The sequence below is a fragment of the Mytilus californianus genome, unplaced genomic scaffold (assembly GCF_021869535.1).
Source record: "Mytilus californianus isolate M0D057914Y unplaced genomic scaffold, xbMytCali1.0.p SCAF_2, whole genome shotgun sequence".
Classification (NCBI taxonomy): domain Eukaryota; kingdom Metazoa; phylum Mollusca; class Bivalvia; order Mytilida; family Mytilidae; genus Mytilus; species Mytilus californianus.
In genome coordinates this window covers 12316663-12339486 of record NW_026262668.1, presented here as the reverse complement: position 1 = coordinate 12339486, position 22824 = coordinate 12316663, and the positions used below count along the sequence as shown (strand labels likewise).

Here is a 22824-nt window from a genome sequence, read left to right as displayed (position 1 = left end):
GAAGATTCACGCAGGGTTAGAATTGGCCTTATGATTTTTCAATATGTCCATATTACTACAAATGCAGAAATAGTTGCGATATAACGAATAATATGAAACAGCTTCTTTTTGGTATATCACAGTACACACTATAACTGTATGCTAAGCCGTACTAACATACACCGCATCATTGATCAGCGTTTAAGTATACTAGTGACTGAAAAATGGGGAATAAAAAAAGTTGATATCATAAATTTTGACTTATTAGTTCTTACTTTTGATGTGTACATCCTACATACATACATATTTCCATATCAGGATCTAACAATGTATAAAGTATCCTATATATATGATTTAAAAAAAAATAACGTCTTTGAGGAGTTGCGATGACTAGGTAGATTTTTGACAGGGTAAATATTTTCTATTTGGCATAACCTCATTAGACTAGAATATCCTACCACATAAGCATACCTAACAATGTTCCAACTGCCATGTACATATAATAAACCATAAAGTAGGATTTTCGATGACAAGGTAGGTGTCGGGCAAAACTAAACTTTTCAAAGCTCAAAGAGACATGATTCTGGGAAAACTCAATGGACCCTTACGCATGTCTGTATATTATGATACTAGTTTAACAATATACAGTTTCGTTTAGATAAGATAAAACATGAAGGCGGGGTTGCGAATAAAAGATATGTTCTGGACAGGGTCAAAATTTCAAAGTTGAAAGGGGCATAACTCTAAAAAAAAAAAGTCAACGGACGGGAACATACAACCCAAATGCACATCTGCATATTAAGATCTAACAAAGCACTAAGTTTCTTGTAGATACGATAAATTCATGTAGGAGGAGTTGCGACGAAGAGGTCGGCTCCGAAAGGGTAAACATTTTTAAAGCGAAATGAGCATTGAACATTATTCTAGATAATATCAACAGAATCAAACAAACTTCACATGGTAATGTTTGCATATCACGATCAATTATTTTACAGAGTTTGAAGTTAATCAAACAAAGGATAAAGAAACAAAGTGTGAGTGTTTTTTTTTTTCTATATTTTACGAAAAACCTTTAATTCAAGGTTACATTTTGGCAAAAGCGAACCTTGTCCTTACGTAAAAAGACAAATATTTTAATCAATTAAATTAGTTACAAGCATTTTTCTAGGTTATGACTCAGTGGGTACAAAGAAAAATCTTTTTGTAAGGGTGCTCCATGTGCAAGGCATTTGTACATGCTTCTTTGTCTTATCTACAGAGCCTAGCGCAAGTGCTGCTTTGACATCAATCATCATTTCTTCTAGATGTGTCTTACTATATTGTTCCTTGAACTTCTTTATACATTCATAGATAAAGATAGAACCAAAATTCTTGTGTCGAAAAGCTTTATAACCTGAAAATATACATTATGAAGTAGTTTATTTATTTTCTTACATTTATAATTCTAAGAAAGATAAAATTAATATAGCGTCATGAGCTTAAACAGCGCTGTATCCGAATTCAATCTATTTTCAAAATAGTAGGTAGCTGATGTGCACTCTAAATTTGCTTGAATATACCAAAACACCAATTTGTATGTGAAATAAGTGAATCCATAAAACAATATTTCTTTGCGCAAAATGCATCGTTTTATTGTCTTTTATCATAGTAAATGCTTATATAAGAAAAAGCGATCCTGATATCCCTATGACGATTTAAAAGTGGTGAAGTTTTATTGATTTTTCGATTTCATTACCCGTTAGAATAGGAACTTAATGCTTGAGTTCAACCCTATTTATATATATCGTAGAGTTGGTATTGTATTTGCTTTGGATTTCAATGTTGTACTTTCTTTTTAATGTATGTGATGTTTCCTTTTGTTAACATGCTTGTCTATGATTTGCTCAGAAAAACTATGATTTGCTCTGAAAAACTATGTTTTTCATTTGAAAACTTCAAAATCGGCCATGCATAAATGTTAGGAATTTGAGTACCACTATGGATGTCAATTATCGGACAGGAACTGGCCAACACTCCGGAGCACTTGAGTTAACTTCAATTTTTGGTTGTGTGTGTTGCCTTATCTTTAGATTTCAATGTATTGCTTTTAGTAGACTAATGATTGTATTTTTCTGATTTTTTTATTGCCATAGTATTGTCTTCCTTTCTTCGACTTGTATTTTTTTTTTTTTTGTTCAATGTAGATCTTTTTACTGTTGTGCAAAGGAATAATGACAAAATATATTTACAAAGTGGAATAATCATACAATACACATTATACCTTCAGTAGTTGCATAAGCAATAAGAATGTCTGCATCAGTTGGTGCTGATATTCTCTCTACCGTGTCATCGTCGTCATCATCTGGCTGAACGAAAGTATCCTGGATTGATTTTCCCCTACAGCTTTGGATGAAGAACATTTTAGGTTTACCTTTAAAACATGATAATTCTTTTATGATTTGCAAAACTATAAATGTTTGAAAGTGATTAGTCTGATGGATTTATTTTTTCTCGGTTAATACTTATTATCCTGTGTAAACACTATATAAAAATAAAGACATAAGTCAAAGAGATAACAATCCAACAGAGTTAAAATGAAGCGGAGTTAAGCAATTATAGGTCATAATACGGCATACAACACTGAGCAAAACCCATACCTATAGTGAGCTATACAAAATGTAAAACAATTTAAACGAAAATACCAAAGGCCTGATTTATGATAAAACAATAAATGTAGAACAAATACGAAAGACATCAACCAACGACAACCACTGAATTACAGGCCCATGACTTGGAAAAGAGGCACCTGTAAAATGTGGCAGGGGTAAACGTGTTTGTGAGATTTCAACACTCCCTCTAACCTGGGATAATGGTGCAAGAGCAAAATAAAGCATAAGAACGAACTGTGAAAATCAGTTTCGCGGCTTAACTCATCAGATCGACACGAAGCACATAAAACAGTTATCAGAGTTAAAGACAAAAGACACACATTACCGATCTAACAGTAACTGAATATAAAAAAGAAGATGTGGTATGATCGCCAACGCTACTTTAAGACAAAAACAACTAATAAATTATTCATGTTCTCTCAGACTTAAGTGTTAAACTGTTCACCTCATTTGTTTCAATGGAGATCGGGATGCTCAAATTTTCTGCCGAAGTTTTGTGTTTATAGTTTTTCCTTCAGATTCAAAATGTTAATATTCTATATTAAAATTTCAATGTGGAAAATGTTCGCTGTAGCAGAACAACAAAGAACAATACAAATAGACTTCAATTATGTAGCATAAATGTACTTGCAGTCAGTTATAGTTTCAAAACTATCATATCACTTCCATACATTTGTATCCAGTTTTATTGATAATTGTATTTAAACAAATCTATTTTTTTATAGAAATACAAGCATGTAGTCTGTATTCATCGATTTAAAAGTTGTATTATCTATACATGTGTGCACATAATTAGAAACCTTGAACAACGATTATTAGTTTCGGAACCAATACAGTGAGTGATCTTAGAATAAAACACAAATCAATGATTAAGAAACGAAGAAAAGCTAGTTTACTGCAATTTGAAATATATATTTTTAAGACTCGAGGGGATTTTAGAGCTTGACATTTTATATAGACTCTTGTTTATTATTGGTGACCAAATGATCCTAAATATGTCTTATGATTTTTGTATCACTGTGTTGCTGTTTCACTGCAGTTTGCTCTACTATGATTTCAATATATATATATCTCACCGTAATTTAACTTCCTGTGTCAGAATTGGACCCGTATTATAGAATATGTCAGTGAATGAAATTAACCCAATATAAAAAAAAATATAGGCTACTCAGTTAGCAATACCGTCGGGGACGTCTAGTTCACCAGCAGTGGCATGGTCTTATTAAAAAATTAAGAGATACATTTTTGTTCATACTTACCTACAAAATTTGGTATTTTATCATTTTTAAACAATTCCATTATTTCATCCACAGAAATAGTTATCTTCTTTTTACCTTTATCAGCAGTTATGACTCCAAACTAATGTAAATAATTGATATCAGTATAAGTTAAAAGAGACGGTAACAGCTGATACAATTTGTACTACATTTCAGACAAAAGATGGTCATTCATAAATAAAGATGGAGAAGACACCAAAAGGGTAAGCAAAAAACAAATATCAAATAAAACAGACAACACCATGGACAAAAAGGAAAGAGTAAGTAGTTCCTGCTCCACTATTGGCAACCATTAAAATTCGGATTACGACAAGTGGAACATATCCGTGGTCATCTATTTTTCAGTTCTTTCATAACGGTCAAACAAATCATGACGGTGTCCTTATACTTTTCGAAGGGATAACATTGTAAGAAGCAAATATGTATCAAGGAAAATAATGATAGAAAACGCAAGCACTGGAATATCGTATCAACTGGGAGATATATACTCCATATATATATGCGCTGCTTGGATTTCATTACTCGGAAATTCATTGTGAATTTATAGGTATAAATCAAGACATTGAGCAGACTTAACTGTACCTGTGGTTTCCTTTATTTCAGGTTAAATGGGATATTTGCGATAAACATTGTCACGAAACTTTTATTATTCATTTAACAGACACAATCTTGATAGTGGAAGATAGCTCACATATGATGTCCGTATGAAGTCATAAACATGTTGAAATTGACGTATTTAACCTGATATGGTAATTTCACGTATAGTTTTGGTCAACATGAATATGATCAAAGACCTTACCAAAAAGGATATTTTACACACATAACCATTTTTACAATACATATTTTAAGAAATATCTTTTTGGATACATCCTTTGCTTATATATTTAAATATATCAATGGCAATATTTCAAAATAAGACAAAATGTTTTGCAGTTTTGCACTTAAATGCAAGAGGTTTGAAGCCCTAATGCAAATATGTAAGACCAAATTCAAAATGTAAATCCTGATATCTGACAGAATCATATTTCTTATGGACATATGAAGGTTGATATTTGGTAGATTGATGATACTTTTTGATTTTAGAATTCACGGGTCCAAAACGTGGCACGGTCATACTTTCGCATGTAAACATTTTGTTATGTAGTAAGTAAACGAGTACTTTGATTTCGATTTTTCTTTTTATATCATGAAAACACATTATAAGAGCTTTTTCTCATTTATTTATTTTAAAATTCTATCATTTTGTTTTCTTTCTATTCACACAATAGTGACTTTTCCATTTACATTCCTTTCTAAATCTAACAATTTCACACAATATGTGGCTTAATACAAAGCTATATGACCCATACTTTTATTATATTTTTGAAAACGGCATGAGAAAATCAACACCTATGTAAAGTATAAAGAAATTATATCTTCTTTTATTAATATCCCCATCTACCTTAAAACCAATTGTCTTCTCATTTTAACAAATATAAATATAAATGTATATGTAAGTCAATGAAAAAAGATTAATACATACCTGACTACCATGAGCCATCAAAAATACCATAAAACAATAATACGATTTATAATTCCCATTTAAATTGCTTGAAATATTTTCTAGAATATTGACCAGCTCCGCCTTTGTTGGGTCTGCCACAACCGAATATTCAAATTTCAATATACCGCTCATTAATTCAATTATATTTTCTTCGTCTTTGTCTGCCCCTGAAATTAAAAAAAATGACTTTTTGGTATCTTTAAGGTTTTTAAGAAATTGTGTGCTTCAAATCTCTTAGAAAAACATGGTGGTTATTTCGAAACATCCCATGATTTATAATGAATAGATTAACCAGAACAATTTTTCTATTCAAAAGTGTGAGTTAATTATAGTTGTGGACCACGTTTAAGACCACATTACGATCACTAAAAATATTTTTTTTATAAAGCATTGTTCTAAAGAAAGAAGACCGAACACTACCACATATTTTCGCATTAGAAGGTTATTGTGTAATTTTTGGGTTTTTTATGTTTTTTTTTCGTTGTTTTCTTTTAGGACATGATGTTGTCTGTTTTTATTTGACTTACGAATTTTGATAGTACTCTTGGTATCTCTATCACTTTTTATTTAAGAGATACACATGACAACGTGTGACTCAGTTGGCGCTCAGACAAAGGACATAACACAGGAAAAAAATACTCAATTCTTAAATGAAAGGTTTGTCATAGCCAGTTATCATTTTATATAATTGAAAATTAATACATACACATATTACAGGCAATATGAGAGTCTTCTGCCATCTAAGGTAGTAAAATAGTTATAACAAGATTTTTTATTAAATTAGCAAATTTTGAGGGAGCAATGCAATTCATATTAAATGCTTTTCGTTTAAATGGAAAAGTATGTGATTTTAGCCTATAATTAGGGCTGTTTTTATAAATAAAGAGTATTAAAAGATTGGTTCATTTTTTTTAATTAGCATCAGAAGGGGAAATAGCTCAGGTAATTTAATCTTTCAAAGGAATCTACAATACATTGTTCTATTTTTGTACTATAGCAAGAAAAAAGACGATGACGTCAATTTTTTTTAATTTTCTATAATAATTTCTTATAGCTAACTTTCATATTAAATTTCGGTTTTTTCTTTCACACCATTATACTTTTTCACTGTACAATCCTTGAAAAATGTGTAAATTGTTGCTATCTGTAGTTTCAAAATCGATTACCTATACATTTTACTGGAATATTGGAAATACCACGATATAAACTACATTCTTGAAGAAAGCACGATATAAACAACGTTTTGGAAAATAGCACGATTTAAACAAGTTTTCGTCAATGACCTATGCTCCCCGGAGGAGCTAAGGGCATAAACAAACAAAAAAAATTTTGTAAAAAGCACGATATAAACAACATTTTTGAAAATAGCACTTTATAAACTACATGTTGGGAAATAGCACGATATAATTTACATTTTTGAAAATAGCTCGATATAAACAACATTTTTGAAAATAGCTTGATATAAACTAAATCTTGGCAAATGATGGAAAAATCGGTATTTTTTGTGTAAACCCCCATACTACTTTAACTTACAGTCTCTATCTTTTCTAAAGTTAATAATAAGAACATAACCAGTCTGGTTTCCAATACAAGCATATGATCCATCTGCACAAGCTAAATCTGTAATATAAAAATTTGAAAGTATTCTAAAACTGATAGAATTGTCATCATGTGCATTATGGAAATCACATATCATAGAAAGTAACAACATTTGTGAATAGAAATAATAGAAGATTTGAGAGTAAATGTTAATCAGACTATAACAGGACACCAGATAAACGTAACAAGACATCTCCAGGGAAACGCACGGTTTCAACAATCGACAAAAAAAAATAGGGAGAATATACCAAAAGGCCATTTAAATAACATAAGTAAAACAAGCAAACAATGCTATGACAAAAAAGACATACACTAGTAAACATTTTTTTATCCAAGACAGTGATTTTGATCTTAATAGTTCTTTAAAGACTATGCAACAAATTAGTAAGTAATTTTCAGTCTTTTAATTAGTCTTCAATTTTAGATTTATCCACTGCGGTAAATTCAGTACTGTTCCAACAATTCGTTTATAGTCAATTAAGATCTGTTTAGTCTATGTTCAGACTGTCAAGTAGTTAATATTCAATTGTACACATGAACAACATCCTTAATTTTCAGAAAGCCTGAACGTGACTTAATAATGTATTGTTCAGACTTTTCGGATGTTGTCAAGATCAAAATGACCTTTGCAGACTAAAATCATTTACTAGTGAAATGACGAAAAGTCAAATGAGTCCACAAAACACAGTAGTGCACAAAAAAGTAAAGATTGAACAACACGAAACCCTCAAAACAATGGGGTTAAAAGACGTGATCAGAGAGAGTTAACAGTTCTTGTCTTTATAATGGAACATTTTGTGTTGCTCATGGTAACAAAACATCGGCGATAAGTCACATTCAAATACGTTACAATCGAATAAAAACGTACGGTAATGTGGCTGTGACAAGTGTAACATATCTATGTTCATCTGTGACACAGATATACGTTAACGGTTTACCAAATCAGTATGTCTGTTTTGAAAATTTCGAAGTTATGATTTCAACTTTACCAAATGAAACCATTGGTATCAACTCAGGAATATAATAGTTGTTTTCCATTCGTCTCGTTAGTTGTTATAGTCCAACGTTGGATTTTTGTCAGGTGCTATGGACTTCCCCTTTTTTGAATTAACCTTACAGTTCAGTATTATTGTTAATACTTTTTTCAATAGACAAATTAAGAAATTATTAAAAAACTATCGTTCCAACTGTCTCAGGCAAAGTTGACTAAAATGAATTTGGGTAGTTTTTAATGTCCTGTTTGTTCATGTAGCTGTTTTGGGTGAGTGTGTTATAAAAGGGTAAATTTTCCTGACAAACAAAGAAGAAGGTCGTAGGAGTAAAAAATACCTGAAGAGGGATAGGGTACATATAATTATTTTCCCCATTCAATAACTATTATTACTAAAGTCATCTTCCCATCATAAGACATACATGTATAACAGATCAGTTACCTTTAGCAGAAGAATTAAGAAGAATGTTACTTTTCCTAAGAGCTCGGGAAGCAGCATCGTGCTTTGCATCTTTCTTTGATTTTGCTCTTCCTACATGCTCTTCGTCTTTGACAATACCATTATTTTCATGAGTAATTATCAATCTACAGACGAATTCATCTTCCTCCTTGTAAGTTTCCTCATAGGTATGGTTTATCTGCAAAATGAACAAGTTTATACAAAGATTAATGCAATTATCAATGCAAGCAGTATTTCCTTGTATGTAGGTTTATCTATATATATTATGAAACCAAAATTGTAGTTGAAGAATCATACCATCAGTTGAATTACTTCTTTTGAGGACACTGAAAAATATCTCTTCTGGCAACTAAGGTAAAGACATCAATAAATTCGTTTTCTTTGGTAATCTCTGCTGCATATCATTTGATGGTAGTATTTTTCTTTGACTTGTTCATGTCTTTCTACAATCATATACGGTATACAATCTATTCCTATGTATACATACGTTATGTGCAGCAAGTAGATAAAATAATATGAGATTGATCGATAGGGGTTATTTTCCACAACAACATCAACTTAATTCACATAAGTCTCATTTAGCTTGTTATTTTCCTCGTTTGTACATTTGTAGAAAAATACCACGCAACACACTACGTTTTCTTTTGTAACTATACGCCAGAAATATTTTCTTGTAAACTATAACCAACAGGAGATCGTGTCGTGTTGAAGTAATTGAATTGGAAAGGATATATTATTGGTTATCATTACTTAGATAACTGAAAGCAATTTGGTTATCTGACACACATTTCTATGGGAAAACATGTTTTTCTTCGTTATCATCATTATTACTTTTAGTATAATAATTATTACTATGTATCATAATCATACTTTTGCAGCATATTTCAGCTGTCAGATTGGCTGATGTAAAGGTGTACCGGTTGTATGCTATAGTGGCATTTTTCTTTGTCTGGATTAGCTTTCGCATTTGGCCTTCTAACTGATTTAATTCTAGCGCCAGTCTTATGTCGACGAAACGCAAACCCGGTGTAATAAAAGAGGGGCAAAAGATACCAAGGGACATTCAAACTCAACTCATAAGTCGAAAATAAACTGACAACGCCATGGCTAAAAAAGAAAAAGACAAACAATAGTACACAAAACACATTATACAAAACTAAAGACTGAGCAACACGAACCCCACCAAAAACTTGGGGTGATCTCAGGTGCTCCGGAAGGGTAAGCAGATCCTGCTAATAAATTAGAATCCTGGTATCTATGATTAGTTTTGATAACTTCGGAGTTGTTGGTGAACGCTGTTTGTCCCCGAGAATATCACCAGCACAATAGTCAACAATTCTCTACTGACATGAACTGTCATTGAAATGATGATTTTTCGTAACTTTACAGTTTATAAAAAAGGCAGAAGATACCATGGGTACTTTAAAAAATTCATAAGTCGGGGAGAAACTGACAACGCAAAACACGAAAAACGGCGAATAAACAAACAACAGTCCACAGAACACTATATAGAAATCTAAAGACTGACACCCGGCATAATCCATATGTACTTCATTTGGCCTGTTGAGTTTCTTGTGATTCCCTATGGTTTTGACTCTTTTTTCGGAATATACAAAAGGGGTTTCATTGTTTTGAACCTCGGTACTCTATGTTGCCTTCTAACTATAGACTTAGATTGGTTGACGTGCGAGTATTTTCTGACAAAATTCTTTAAAACAAAATCAAGGAAACAGTTTATTTCACTTTCGAAATAAAATGGTTTGACTCGTTAGCGATCGTTTATAATCCTCGGGATTTAATTTTTTTATTCCCTTTTTACAAAGTTGTCTAGTTTCGTAAAATTCGTAAAACATGCGGAAAAATATTGGTCAACCAACTCATTAGCCTTCAACTTCTGACAGTATATCTCTTTGACCAGGTATTTATTTCTTAAACGAAATACTGTGAAGGAAAATTATGTCTTGATACTTTTTTTCTACAAGCCAATACACAACTGCTTTTAAACAAGAAAACCTTTAAATAGATACGTATAGATTATGTTTTCTACACATTGATATCGTAAAATATCAGCTTTGAGCCACTGTGTGAACCTTTCTGGAGAGTGAACGCAGCAAACTAGCAAAAAACTTCGCATTGTATCGAGCGGCTGATATTTTACGATAATTATACGTAGAAAACCCGATAATCTGTTTATCTTTCCCCGCTGCCTTAGACAGTTTTACCTTGACGAAAGTAAGCTTGATAACATCTCACACATTGTGATGTCGCTAATAACTTCTCCTCAGGCATTGTGACGGCGCTGAAAATGCTTGCTCACGTCTCAAAGCCGTGATTCAGGAATTACGAAGCGACTGAGCAGGATGATATAGGCGGAGGGAATGACGATACTATATGATGTTTTTCGTACATTGTCGATACGATAAAGATACAAAGTTTTCAGGGAAACTGATGAAGATATATTGCAGATGCTATACCATCAAAATTAAAACTTTATTCTATTCTGACCTGTTTTATAAATACTTACCTGCGTGTTTTTTTTGACAAAGTTCGTTTAACTTAGTAATTGTTGTCTTTTCAATTTTTGTTTCATCATGATACTTTGTATTTATTAAGGCATCATTGGCGGCATCATCCTTTGCGGCTTTTTTATTAGCTCCACAACCAGAGTATTCTTCATCTTCAAGGATAAGCTTGGCAACAAACTCATTTTCTTGTAGATTGATATCACACTGCAACTACACATGTATAGAAATTAATGCATGAAATTTAACCAAATGTATATTTGTCATACAAATGTCATACAAAAGTTAAATTTTGGAAGAATAAAGACCACATTTTTGGAAAAAGGGATAAGAATAAGAAAAAGAATTTTATTAGTTTAAAATCCAAACAATAGGATTGTTACTAAAGAAAAACATATAAATAACAAAACGATAGACAGAAAACAATACAAACATGTAGCATTGAAATAAAATGTTAATATTTATTACAATACTATTTTTGACAACATGCCTCCTCTATAAAGGTATCATTTCAAATATCTTGATTATATATATTATAATATTAGTCATGAATCATACACAGTTAATGTATTGACATTATAGTTGTTTCTCTCATTATACATTTCACTTATACTGTTAACAATGGTAATTAATATATCACATTCTTCGCAAGAAAATACTCATTGAATTAAAACAGGGAACAATATTAGAAATTTCAGTTTTAAACATTTTGATCCTAGATGTATTAAGTTCTGTACATGTTATGATAAAATGGAATTCATCTTCCACCTCTTTATGGCATAAGGGATATATTCTATTTTCTAAGGCGGTTTTATTGTATCGACCATTCAATAGCTAGCATACTATTACTTATTCTTATTTTTGCATATTTTTTTGTAACATTTTTATCTAAATTCAATAAAAAGTACTTTTCAAGTTCATACTTTACTTTAAATTTTCTGTAGGTTCTTAGTTTATTTCCATTTATTGAATTATCATCAAGTTTTCCAATATATATTGTTATTTTCATTGAGCTTCTTCGATAGGGCTGAAAGTAATCGTTTTTTAGAAAAGGTACATTGATTTTCCCACACATGAGGGAAATTCAATTTAGATAGTAGCATTTTAATTTTGGAAGCAAATCCATTATTTTACTGCTTATAATTTTTATAAACATTATATAATAAAGACTCTTTTTCATTTGAGTTTAAGATATGCAATATAAAATCCTACAGAAGACTTTAGGTCCTGTATACCAATAGGGTACATTCCCAATTCATCTAATACAGCTATATTTACTGCCTTTGAATTTACGTTAAGTAGATTTTTTGCAAATTTGATTTGGAGTTTTACTGATTCAATTGATAAATATTGAGATTCAAGAGTTTTGTTGTTCTTCACAATATTTAGTGACCATATCTCACTACAATATAGTAACACAAGATAAATGAAAAAAGTTTCATTTGGGAAAAAAATATCGATCTTATCTGAATAAAGCATTCTTTTAATACAAAACAATGCCTTTAAAGCTTTTATACAAAGGAGATTTACAGCATTAGTGAAAATTCCTGATGGCTTGAATGATAAACCTAAATATTTGTATTCTGTGCAACATTCAATTATTTCATTATTCAGAATGAATTGTCTTTAGTAAGCTTTTTACCACTTTTATTAAATATCATCCATTTTGTCTTGTCAAGATTGACGGTCAAGTTCCATTTCTTACAGTAAGTGTTCAACTTGTTTAGACAATTTTGTAATCCATCTGAAAGAGGGACGAAAGATACCAGAGGGACAGTCAGACTCATAGATCGAAAACAAACTGACAACGCCATGGTCAAAAATAAAAAGACAAATAGACAGATAATAGTACAGATGACACAACATAGAAAACTAAAGACTAAGCAACACGAACCACACCAAAAACTGGGGGTGATCTCAGGTGCACCGGAAGGGTAAGCAGATCCTGCTCTACATGTGGCACCCGTCGTGTTGCTTATGTTATTACAAATCCGGTAAATAGTCTAATTCGGTAGGTCACATTCGTGAAAAGGGAAGGGTATTGTAGTTACGACATAAGGAACATATCCGATATCATCTGTGAAACGATTATTCCATAACGGTTAACCAACTCGTGATGGCGTCCGTAAAATTTACGAAGGGATGATTTCAACTTCACCATTTGGAACTCTTGGTTTAATAGCTTCCTTGTGAGCAGCAATCCTCTATCAAGGAAATCATGATAGGAAATACAAGCCCGGGAATATCGTATCAATTGGGAGATATATACTCCGTATGCAGGCGCTGCTGGAATGTTGCTACATAGAAATGGAAAGTTCACAATTGGGAAGCTGAAATCATCTCTTTTGTCGTAAAGTTTTGTTTTCAACCGACCCTCATTGTCAATTTCTAGATATGAGGCAGACTTAACTGTATCTGTAGTATCCTTTATCTCTAGTTCGATGGGATAGATTCCTTCAACATAGTCACCAAATTTTGTATTATTTAGTGAGAGAACATCATCTATATAGCGGTACGCAAAGTAAAAGGATATTGCTAACTTCTTATCTTTCTTCCTAAGAAGTTCCTGTATAAATAGTTATCAAAGGTACCAGGATTATAATTTAATACGCCAAACGCGCGTTTCGTCTACATAAGACTCATCAGTGACGCTCAGATAAAAAAAGTTATAAAGTCAAACAAGTACAAAGTTGAAGAGCATTGATGACCCAAAATTCCAAAAAGTTGTGCCAAATAGAGCTAAGGTAATCTATTCCTGGGATACGAAAATCCTTATTTTTACGACAAATTCAAAGTTTTGTCAACAGGAAAGTCAGCCTCATAATAATAAAGAAACAAGTCGGCAAGAAGAGGGGCACAAGATTCTGATATTAATACTAAGTTATCAGCATATAAAAGACTAGACAATTTTATATTATGTAATGTTACAGGATCACATGAGTTATCAAAAATGGAGGTTAAGTCATTTATATAAAAATAAAATAAGGTAGGGCTAAAAATACAGCCTTGTTATACTCAAACTGTGGAAGGGAATATCTCAGTAATGCCTTCAGGGACTTAAACTACAAATAGAATTTCTTTGTAAATATTGAAAAAGGTCCCTTTATGTTATATTCAGCAAGTTTGTGTAGCAGGGCCTCTCTATTTATAGTGTCAAAAGCTTTTTTAAAGTCAATAAAACATGCATATATTCTTTTGGTTGATTTGAAAGCTTTATCAATAAAACTTTTCAAAAAATGTCTAACGCTATTTTTACATCCTTTCCTGAATCCAATCTGTTCACGAAAAATAAAATTATTTATGATTGTGCATCTCTAAATAATTTATTAGACATTTTCTTCGATACGCTTTATTGCTACTATAAAACAATGATTATGTGAAAGCTAATATGATCTAATATGTCCTTGACAAAACTCGCGACAACCATGTTCTCTTTTCCGTGTCGAAATGAAAATTACACTTTGAAAATGCTGTGCTTCCGACTTGTTTTTGGGATTAATCTCAACGCTCAAAACCAATCATTTGGAGCACAGGATGTATAAATATATTAAATATCTAATTATGTGAGTAGCTATTTAAACAAAAGGCGACTAAGTAGACGTGTTACGAAATGTTATATACTCTACGCTGAGGTTGTCAAATTAGACTTTAAATGCGGGTATCGTATAAAAACACAAAAGTAATTTAAAGATTTAAATTACCTGTGTATAATAATCAATTGAATCTTGTGTTTAAAACGCAAAGTACTGATGTCCACGTATATTTGTTCCATATAACAGACGTCCCTTTGAAAACTTTATTATTTACAATTTTATTATATGAATATTCCTTATGGAACAAAATTATTATTCCATAATAATTATTTCGTGGGGAATGAATAACATTGACGGTTACAATTGTTCTGAACCAGATACACAATTCGACAGTAAATGTCTTATCAGTGATGCTCGATAAATAAAAATGACAAATCCCTAACTATTTATTCCTTTTGGAACACTGATAGGAGGCAAGGGTGCCGAAGAAAAGATATAAAATCCAGAAGAAAGCCGAGAAAAAGTAGTCAAGGATGAGAGAAACAAATCCCCCGCCAGCCCTTAAAAATTAAAGCAATATGTATTTGCCAATCTATTTTTTTACGATTTTGATACCAATGGCGACAGACCATTTGACTTAAAGGTGTGTTTACCCGAGGTCAGAACTTTTGGACAGGTTGCACACAATGCAGAATCGACTTATCATATAATATGATGCAATCCAGGTTGCAGGCGGAAGGACGTGCAGACGAGCGGAAGAAGAGTTGTATCCGTTTTGAGTAATAAACTCCTTACCTAAGCGCTTTTAAACTTTGCACAATGTATGTATATACATTGAAAATGTACAACTTTTCTTATGGATTCATTTTGGATATAGTTTGCTGTTTTTTTGTCAGAGGTTGAAACTTTTTGACAATTGCACATATGACCACTATGACACATCTAGGGCCTCGATAGGCCTTATTAGACCCTGGAAATGATTTTATACATAATGATCTGTTAATACCTACTCTGGAATAGCTTAATTTCCCTTATATCATTTTCATGTAAAATGTGACTAGTTCGACCCAACGAACTACGGATCTTTGAAGAAAGACATCCTATACATATTCATGAAAAGTTTCAAAACATTTCGCATTGCAATTTCTGAGGTATGAAATTGTCTGACTCGTTTGACCAGCCTTTCAAACAGTCTAAAAATTACTCCCTGTCATATACGCTCTAATGCATGTATGTAATATGTGACTCCTTTTTCTCCGGTTTTATATCCTAAATACATATTCCTGCATATTTCTCTTTGCAGTTTCTGTTCATGCTGCGAGTGCACAAACAGATTCTTAGATACCGATTCTTTGTGAAATCTATACACTAAATACCTTTTATTCGACAATAGAGCGTTAGCGGCAATTGGCAGCAATGTTCGTGCCATTTACAGATCACACATGGAGCCTCTGGCACAATTTTACTCCACAAACCGGTATTCCATACCTACGCAGGTTTTTGTGTACAATAGGAATCATATAAAATTCACCCGCAGTAGTTTCCTAGGACAACAGAATGATGCTCAATATTTTAATTTACTGCCTTCAATAAGCCAGGTATTGAATTAGATTTTCCCCAGGATTTTGTCATTTCAGGTAAAAAAAATGTATCGCATGTCGTTCTCCATTCGTTACCCTCTATCGCCGTCATAAACTTAGAGCTACATGAAGACCAAGAGCAGAAAGAATATAATGTAAAAAAATAACTTTTGATTATCTTTCGGGTGTCGGGTATATGCGGAACACGCTATAAGGCGCTTAAAACTCTCAAAGTAAATGGAAGCGTGTATAGAGACATCCGGAAAAAAAATCAACCAGACTGTAGAGCTTTGTGCGGGTTTAGTAGAGATTGCTTGATTGTTTTATGTTATTCGTCCAGTGACAAATATTTCATGCATTTTCAGGTTTTCATGACGAGGTTCAGTAGTGGAGTGACAAATTGATATGTTCGAAAAACAGTAATTAATATAAAAAAATCAAAGTGGCTTATCATGTGATTTTTTTTTAAATCTAGAAGTGCATAATTGAAAAACCAACCCCCTCCCTGCGCACACACGTACACCTTTCCGGTTCTATAATCATAAGCATTGATATCAGAAAATGATTATTCTAAATTAATTTAATTTTAAAAGAAACAAGTAGTGTGTAGATACCTGGTTAACATCACGCAAATTGAATTTTACCTATTGAAATCGATAATCAATGTTTTGACACAGTCCCCACATTTAAAGTATAATTTGTCAACCTCATTCATCCAAGGTCTACCTTACCTGATGAAGTTGGAAGCTTACTTTTTAAATTGGTGAAGAAAAAATCATATGGTGGTGCACTTCTTCTTTTGCTACAGCCATTTGAAAGTACCCAATTTTGATGATTTTCCCATTTTTCATCAATTTTTACCCATTTTTGGGCTATTATCAATTAAACTTTTTTTCATAGTTTCACTGAAGATGAAGTGGACCAATCTGAATAAAGTAAGCTTAAAAAAACTATGGGTATGTGTTAATATAAGAAAGTTTTATAAAATTTTGTTGCTTTTTCGTGTCAAATTTACCATGTTGTCAATTTTGTAAATTTGGGATTTTTCTCTTTCTTTTAGAACAAAAAGCATATTATTTCAACTTCTTTCTTATAAATTATTGAAAAAATACATATCTAAGAAATTAGAAAAGAAAAAATTGATACGGGATGTACATGTATCTAGTAAAATCATTACTTGTACCCCTCACCCATTTTCTCAACATTTTGACTAATGAGACTGACTTAATTGGTTATAAAATTTGAAAATTGTATTACTCAAAAACAATTGTAAATCACAGGGATAAGTTTGATTATAAAATATTTTTTTAAATTCATTGATACTTTTCACTTGTATCACATGTTTTCAACAAGACTAAACCGTCAGAAGAATACATCCTTAAGATAAGTATGTTATAAATAATGTCATTACCATAGTACTGATTGTATTGTAGGTGATACCCAGTGCTATAAATGACAATAACACTTTAAAATTTACTAGGTCTTGCCATAAGCATATTAAAGGGTGCAACTAACCAGGAGAGCAGCAACAGCTAAACTTTCCAGTGTGAAGCTAATCTGAATCCCTTTTTAGAAATGGAAAAATAGAAAGATTTCGGGTTGCTTAATCCTTATTTTTCTGTGTAATGATTCGCGGACTTGTTTTCTGCCCGTCCTTTTTCTTTTGGTCATGTTTGACGTCTTCTGTCAACTTTTGGTTTTGAACTGTATTCTTCATGTTCTTTGTGCCTTCTCTTTTTCTCTAAAGATTTAGTTGGAGCTCTATAAATACTGAGTACTGGGAATATAACGTACATTATCACTGGTATCTATAATTATTATTTTGTTTGATTGGTCAATATAAAAGTATAACAAAAAAAAAACCAAACTTCAAGGTATATTCAAAAAGGGGAAGTCTACAAAAACTGACAAAATCAAATGTTATCAAGCAACAGAGCGAGTGAGAAGCAATGATAATATTCAAGTCAAATACAACTGACAAAAATTGAATTTAAGGAACGGAGTCTAATCGAACAAAGTGTACATGGTTAATCATATGATTTTTTATCAAATGGAACTATATTTAAAACTATACACTTTGTCGGACTTTTGTTTGCATTCTTTCCTTTTTTGTACTTCAGACAGCTTATGAAAGACAGAATCTTAAAATGTAAATAATTTAGTAGTAAGCTGTTTATAGTAGATTTTTGCATCGTTTTATGGTTGTTTGGATGTATATTTGTTGATATTATGTAATTGTAATTCCTGAAAAAGGAAGGAAATATTATAATATGCTACAGAAAGGAAACATAAACGTGTATTCAAGCGGAAATGTGCCTGTTCACCAGCTTCGGGACCTTTAAAGTCAATAGGACCTAATCCGAACAGCCAAAACTTTATGTCCAAATCTGCCATGTTATTTCTTTTATCAAAACTAATACTTTAAAGGCTTTAACACTTGCTTTGATATGAGATCTTGTGAAAATCCCTTGTTATTATACGACGAAATGAAGCATTATTTACGTCGACTCGCAAATAACGTTCTCGATAAAAATAATTAATTCGTATTTGAATACTGTAATTTGCATAGTTTCATTTACCTTTAAACGATTTTTCGAAACAAGTTCCTCTAGTTGTTTGTAAGGACTTTTCGGTGATTTAGTTAAAACTGCTGGTTTATCTGCCATCTGCATAAAATAAAAATATTTTTTAAGCACGAGGCTACACCAGTATTTTTTTATTTCCAAATACTTATTTACAAGGTTGTCAATGAGGTTGTTCTGAGTTTATTCCAATCATGAATTAAACTGCAGCTAGAGTTTTCAATGAAGTGTTGAGTGGACTGGATTTTTGTCTGTTCGTCGTTTTTCGTTTTTATTATGTCCCCTTTTAAATGTTAAAGTCATATATAGGAATTTTTTATGAAAGCAATCGTAAATCGGTTTACCTCAATGCTGATTATGATGAATTCCTTTTCTAGTTAATGACACTACAAATTTATTACTTATCATACAAAATCAATAGATGCCCCTTATGAAACAGGAACTGCTTGTCATTTATGGAGCACCTAAGTTCATGGGGGGTCCCTGTTGTTTCATTTTATGATTACTATTTTATGTTTTTCTAGGCTATTGTGTGTCGATTTTTTATGAGATATATGACCAAAGGGATTCTAAAAAAAATAGACAAATCCTCCACGTTTTTCGTTTTTATTATGTCCCCTTTTAAATGTTAAAGTCATATATAGGAATTTTTTATGAAAGCAATCGTAAATCGGTTTACCTCAATGCTGATTATGATGAATTCCTTTTCTAGTTAATGACACTACAAATTTATTACTTATCATACAAAATCAATAGATGCCCCTTATGAAACAGGAACTGCTTGTCATTTATGGAGCACCTAAGTTCATGGGGGGTCCCTGTTGTTTCATTTTATGATTACTATTTTATATTTTTCTAGGCTATTGTGTGTCGATTTTTTATGAGATATATGACCAAAGGGATTCTAAAAAAAATAGACAAATCCTCCACGTTTTTCGTTTTTATTATGTCCCCTTTTAAATGTTAAAGTCATATATAGGATTTTTTTATGAAAGCAATCGTAAATCGGTTTACCTCAATGCTGATTATGATGAATTCCTTTTCTAGTTAATGACACTACAAATTTATTACTTATCATACAAAATCAATAGATGCCCCTTATGAAACAGGAACTGCTTGTCATTTATGGAGCACCTAAGTTCATGGGGGGTCCCTGTTGTTTCATTTTATGATTACTATTTTATGTTTTTCTAGGCTATTGTGTGTCGATTTTTGATGAGATATATGACCAAAGGGAATCTAAAAAAAATAGACAAATCCTCCATGTGACGTCAACTTTGCCTTCGGGAGTTGTAAATACAGTCTTGTTATCATTTCTGAATTTGTCGACGAAGAATTTAAGAAAGGTACTTTAATCATTTGTATCAGTACCGAATTCGAAGCGACCACGATAATGATACTCTCGGGGATCTACAATCCACCAGTTGTGGTACCGATCCAGTGCTAGCTTAAGAAAATATCGCTTTAAATTTGGTACGAAAATGTAGTAACAGGTTATAAAAGACGGGGATATAGTAAAACATCCTTTAGTCGGCTTTTGAAAAGTGCATTAATGGGCGAATACTCCACCAACTCTTAAAGGAGTGTTTACATTATTGATACATCAATAACATTATAAAATAGGGTTGCTTTAGAACAGAATTTGGTAGTTTTTTGCAGTCTTTTTTAAATGTGAATAGCTTGAAGGCTTGAAGCAACATGAAAGGCAAACTAAAAACACACATAATGATATAGATTAAGACTAGTATCTAAACGGTATTATTTGGCAGATTTATTATAACACTTTATGATTTTTAATTCAATGGGACAAAATATGGACTTTTCATACATTATCGATTAACAACGGTGTGGTTGACCGTACAAAGGAAGTGATAAAAGGGTTACCAAAGGTCCTTTTCGAAGGTGAAATAGATAAAATCTATTTATAGAAAAGGTATTTTCCTTAATACTATTTTGATAACATGTTAAAAATATCATTGATGATGTGGTAAAAATACTGTATTTGATCGATCTTTGGCTGATACATGAATCTTTTGATCCCAGGTATGATAAAAAAAAATGGAGTGTGTTAGTGTTATGACAAGTATGAGATTCACTGTATAATGTACTGAAATAACATTAAACGGTACCAATTTTTCTGCACCAGATGCGCATTTCGACAAAAAATATCTCTTCAGTGATGTACTCGTCAGATGAATATCAATGTTATGTTTAGAGACACTGTGATAAAGTCTTTTCTGTACTATGAATGGATTAACCATGCATCGTATCATGATTATCTTATTAATTAAGTTATAATAGTTGAAAAATATACATACCTCTGTACAACACCATATAAATTTTTACAAGTTAAAATGTTCCGGTTAAATAAAATATTGATCGGAAATTTTCTAATATTATATGACTGTTTCCCCTTCCGGTTTTGAATTTTTTATGTTTGTAAAATTTCCTGGTATATTGACAAGAGTTAAAAGATATGAACTTCAAGCATTTATTGATAGATAATTTTTTAAAAGATTAACTATAACTTTTTGAAATTTCCGATTAAAATTGATACTCAATGCTGAAAGCGAAAACTCCGGTAAGAACAATCAGAATATTGTTTTAGACTTTAAAAAAGAGTCATAAAACTGTAATTAATATTTTATGTTAAAACAAGATTCATTAACACGGACGTGTTCCTGACAAAAAACTGATCCAATAGAGTTTTGATGACAAACGATTGAAATCGACAATTCAAGTTTGACGTTCACCGTTATGAACTGGTTGACCGATGCGATGTGTCTAAAGTAGCTTACGGTATGCTTTCAGATTTCTTAGATCTTAAGATACTTGGATGGTTGTCCAATCTTTAAATGTACTGGTTGCGTCCTATTCATAATTGTTACATTTTTTTTTTGGGGGGGGGGGGTATTGATTCACATGGGGGAGGGGTTAAATGCATGTATAACAGGAGAACCTTACCCTTTCGCATCTGGTCTCGGTCCTTTTGGAGTTTATGCAACTTCCTCGGTTTTTGCTTTTAACCTTGTTTGTATCTTCTGGATGGTTTTATCGTTAAAATACTGCTGCCTTTATTCATGTGAACAATACCTCTTTGGGGAAAAATAAATCTACAGCACCCATCATATAAACAACTGTTAGTTTTTTATTTCGACGTAAACCATTTACATCAAAATAATAGCAAATAACACTCTACCTCTCTTTAATCTCTGCTTTAATGCATTAATATACGTTTCAATGCATTGATTTCTTAATAAGAGTGAATAATATGAACCTTGCAGGGCTTTATATCTTGCCAAAACATTTATTTATATCCAAATTATTACAAGCTTGTTTACCTTTTATTAATTCATTGTCTTAAAAAGAAAAGTAATGCATTGCCTTAGAAAGGAAAGTAAGAAAACTTATCACTCTTAAAAAAGATCACATTAAAATTTGATATGCAGATCGGACGAATTTCCTAAAATCGATAACTGACTTTTCGTTAAAGTAACAGAGCGAAAATATTACATATCGTATAGGTCGATAAAAATATGAACCATAGTGTTAAAGGACATGGTGTGACTAGAAAGAGCCTTCGTATCAAATCTGCTTGCATTTCGTCTCATTTTTTTCTCCGTGCGTACCTTTTGAAAATATACAATGCTTCAGCGACTTGATTTTTAAAACTTCTTGTTAAAATAATGTCACAAAATGTCATAAAAGGCCAGTTCTTGGTTTAATGCATTTTGGATTAAAAACAATACCACATATACCATAAAATAAAATTCCAGCTCATTAGCATGCAGTCCATAATAAAACAAATAGGTTCTCCTTCATACTTTTTTTGACACTATCTTAAATAGAATCTTACTTCTTTTCTTTACCTTTGCATAGGAATAAACTATCCAACAATTAAAAAATGTCAATCACAAGTTTCACTTTAGTATGAGAACACTTATGAAATCATTTAAGTTTGGGACCTTACGTTGAACCTAGCATATTTCCTTTAAATAGGACTTAAAAGGGAGAAGAGGTGTATTGGCAGGGAATTTTGTAAAAGAAGACCGCGGATGAATATAAACTTTTTATTCCTTAAGTGCCATTTATAGATATAAGAAGATGTGG

At 31.8% G+C, this 22824-nt stretch overlaps 1 protein-coding gene and 1 long non-coding RNA gene across 2 annotated transcripts; both read right to left on the bottom strand.

Annotated features, from left to right (window-relative positions):
- Positions 1 to 1020: 1020 nt before the first annotated feature.
- On the bottom strand, positions 1021 to 10786 carry LOC127728889 (caspase-3-like). Its single transcript, XM_052236475.1, has 7 exons — positions 10751 to 10786; positions 8480 to 8675; positions 6981 to 7067; positions 5427 to 5614; positions 3887 to 3986; positions 2240 to 2389; positions 1021 to 1372 (listed from the first exon to the last, which is right to left on the bottom strand). Exons 1-7 carry the CDS (start codon positions 10784 to 10786, stop codon positions 1149 to 1151), a joined length of 981 nt encoding a protein of 326 aa, XP_052092435.1. The 3' UTR covers positions 1021 to 1148.
- Positions 10787 to 11029: 243 nt separating this feature from the next.
- LOC127729261 (uncharacterized) lies at positions 11030 to 21082 on the bottom strand. The gene is made up of 3 exons (XR_007994566.1): positions 21033 to 21082; positions 18712 to 18798; positions 11030 to 11232 (listed from the first exon to the last, which is right to left on the bottom strand). It is a non-coding gene; the product is annotated as an uncharacterized LOC127729261 (long non-coding RNA).
- Positions 21083 to 22824: the final 1742 nt, after the last annotated feature.

Excerpts from the sequence above, each read along its gene's own strand:
- LOC127728889 (XM_052236475.1), bottom strand. The coding sequence starts at position 10,786 with ATGCCTGAGGAGAAGTTATTAGCGACATCACAATGT. Across the intron at positions 8,676-10,750 it reads TATTAGCGACATCACAATGT|ATAAACCATACCTATGAGGA; the intron begins GTGAGATGTTAT and ends TTCATTTTGCAG. Across the intron at positions 5,615-6,980 it reads CTTTAGAAAAGATAGAGACT|GGGCAGACAAAGACGAAGAA; the intron begins GTAAGTTAAAGT and ends TTTTAATTTCAG.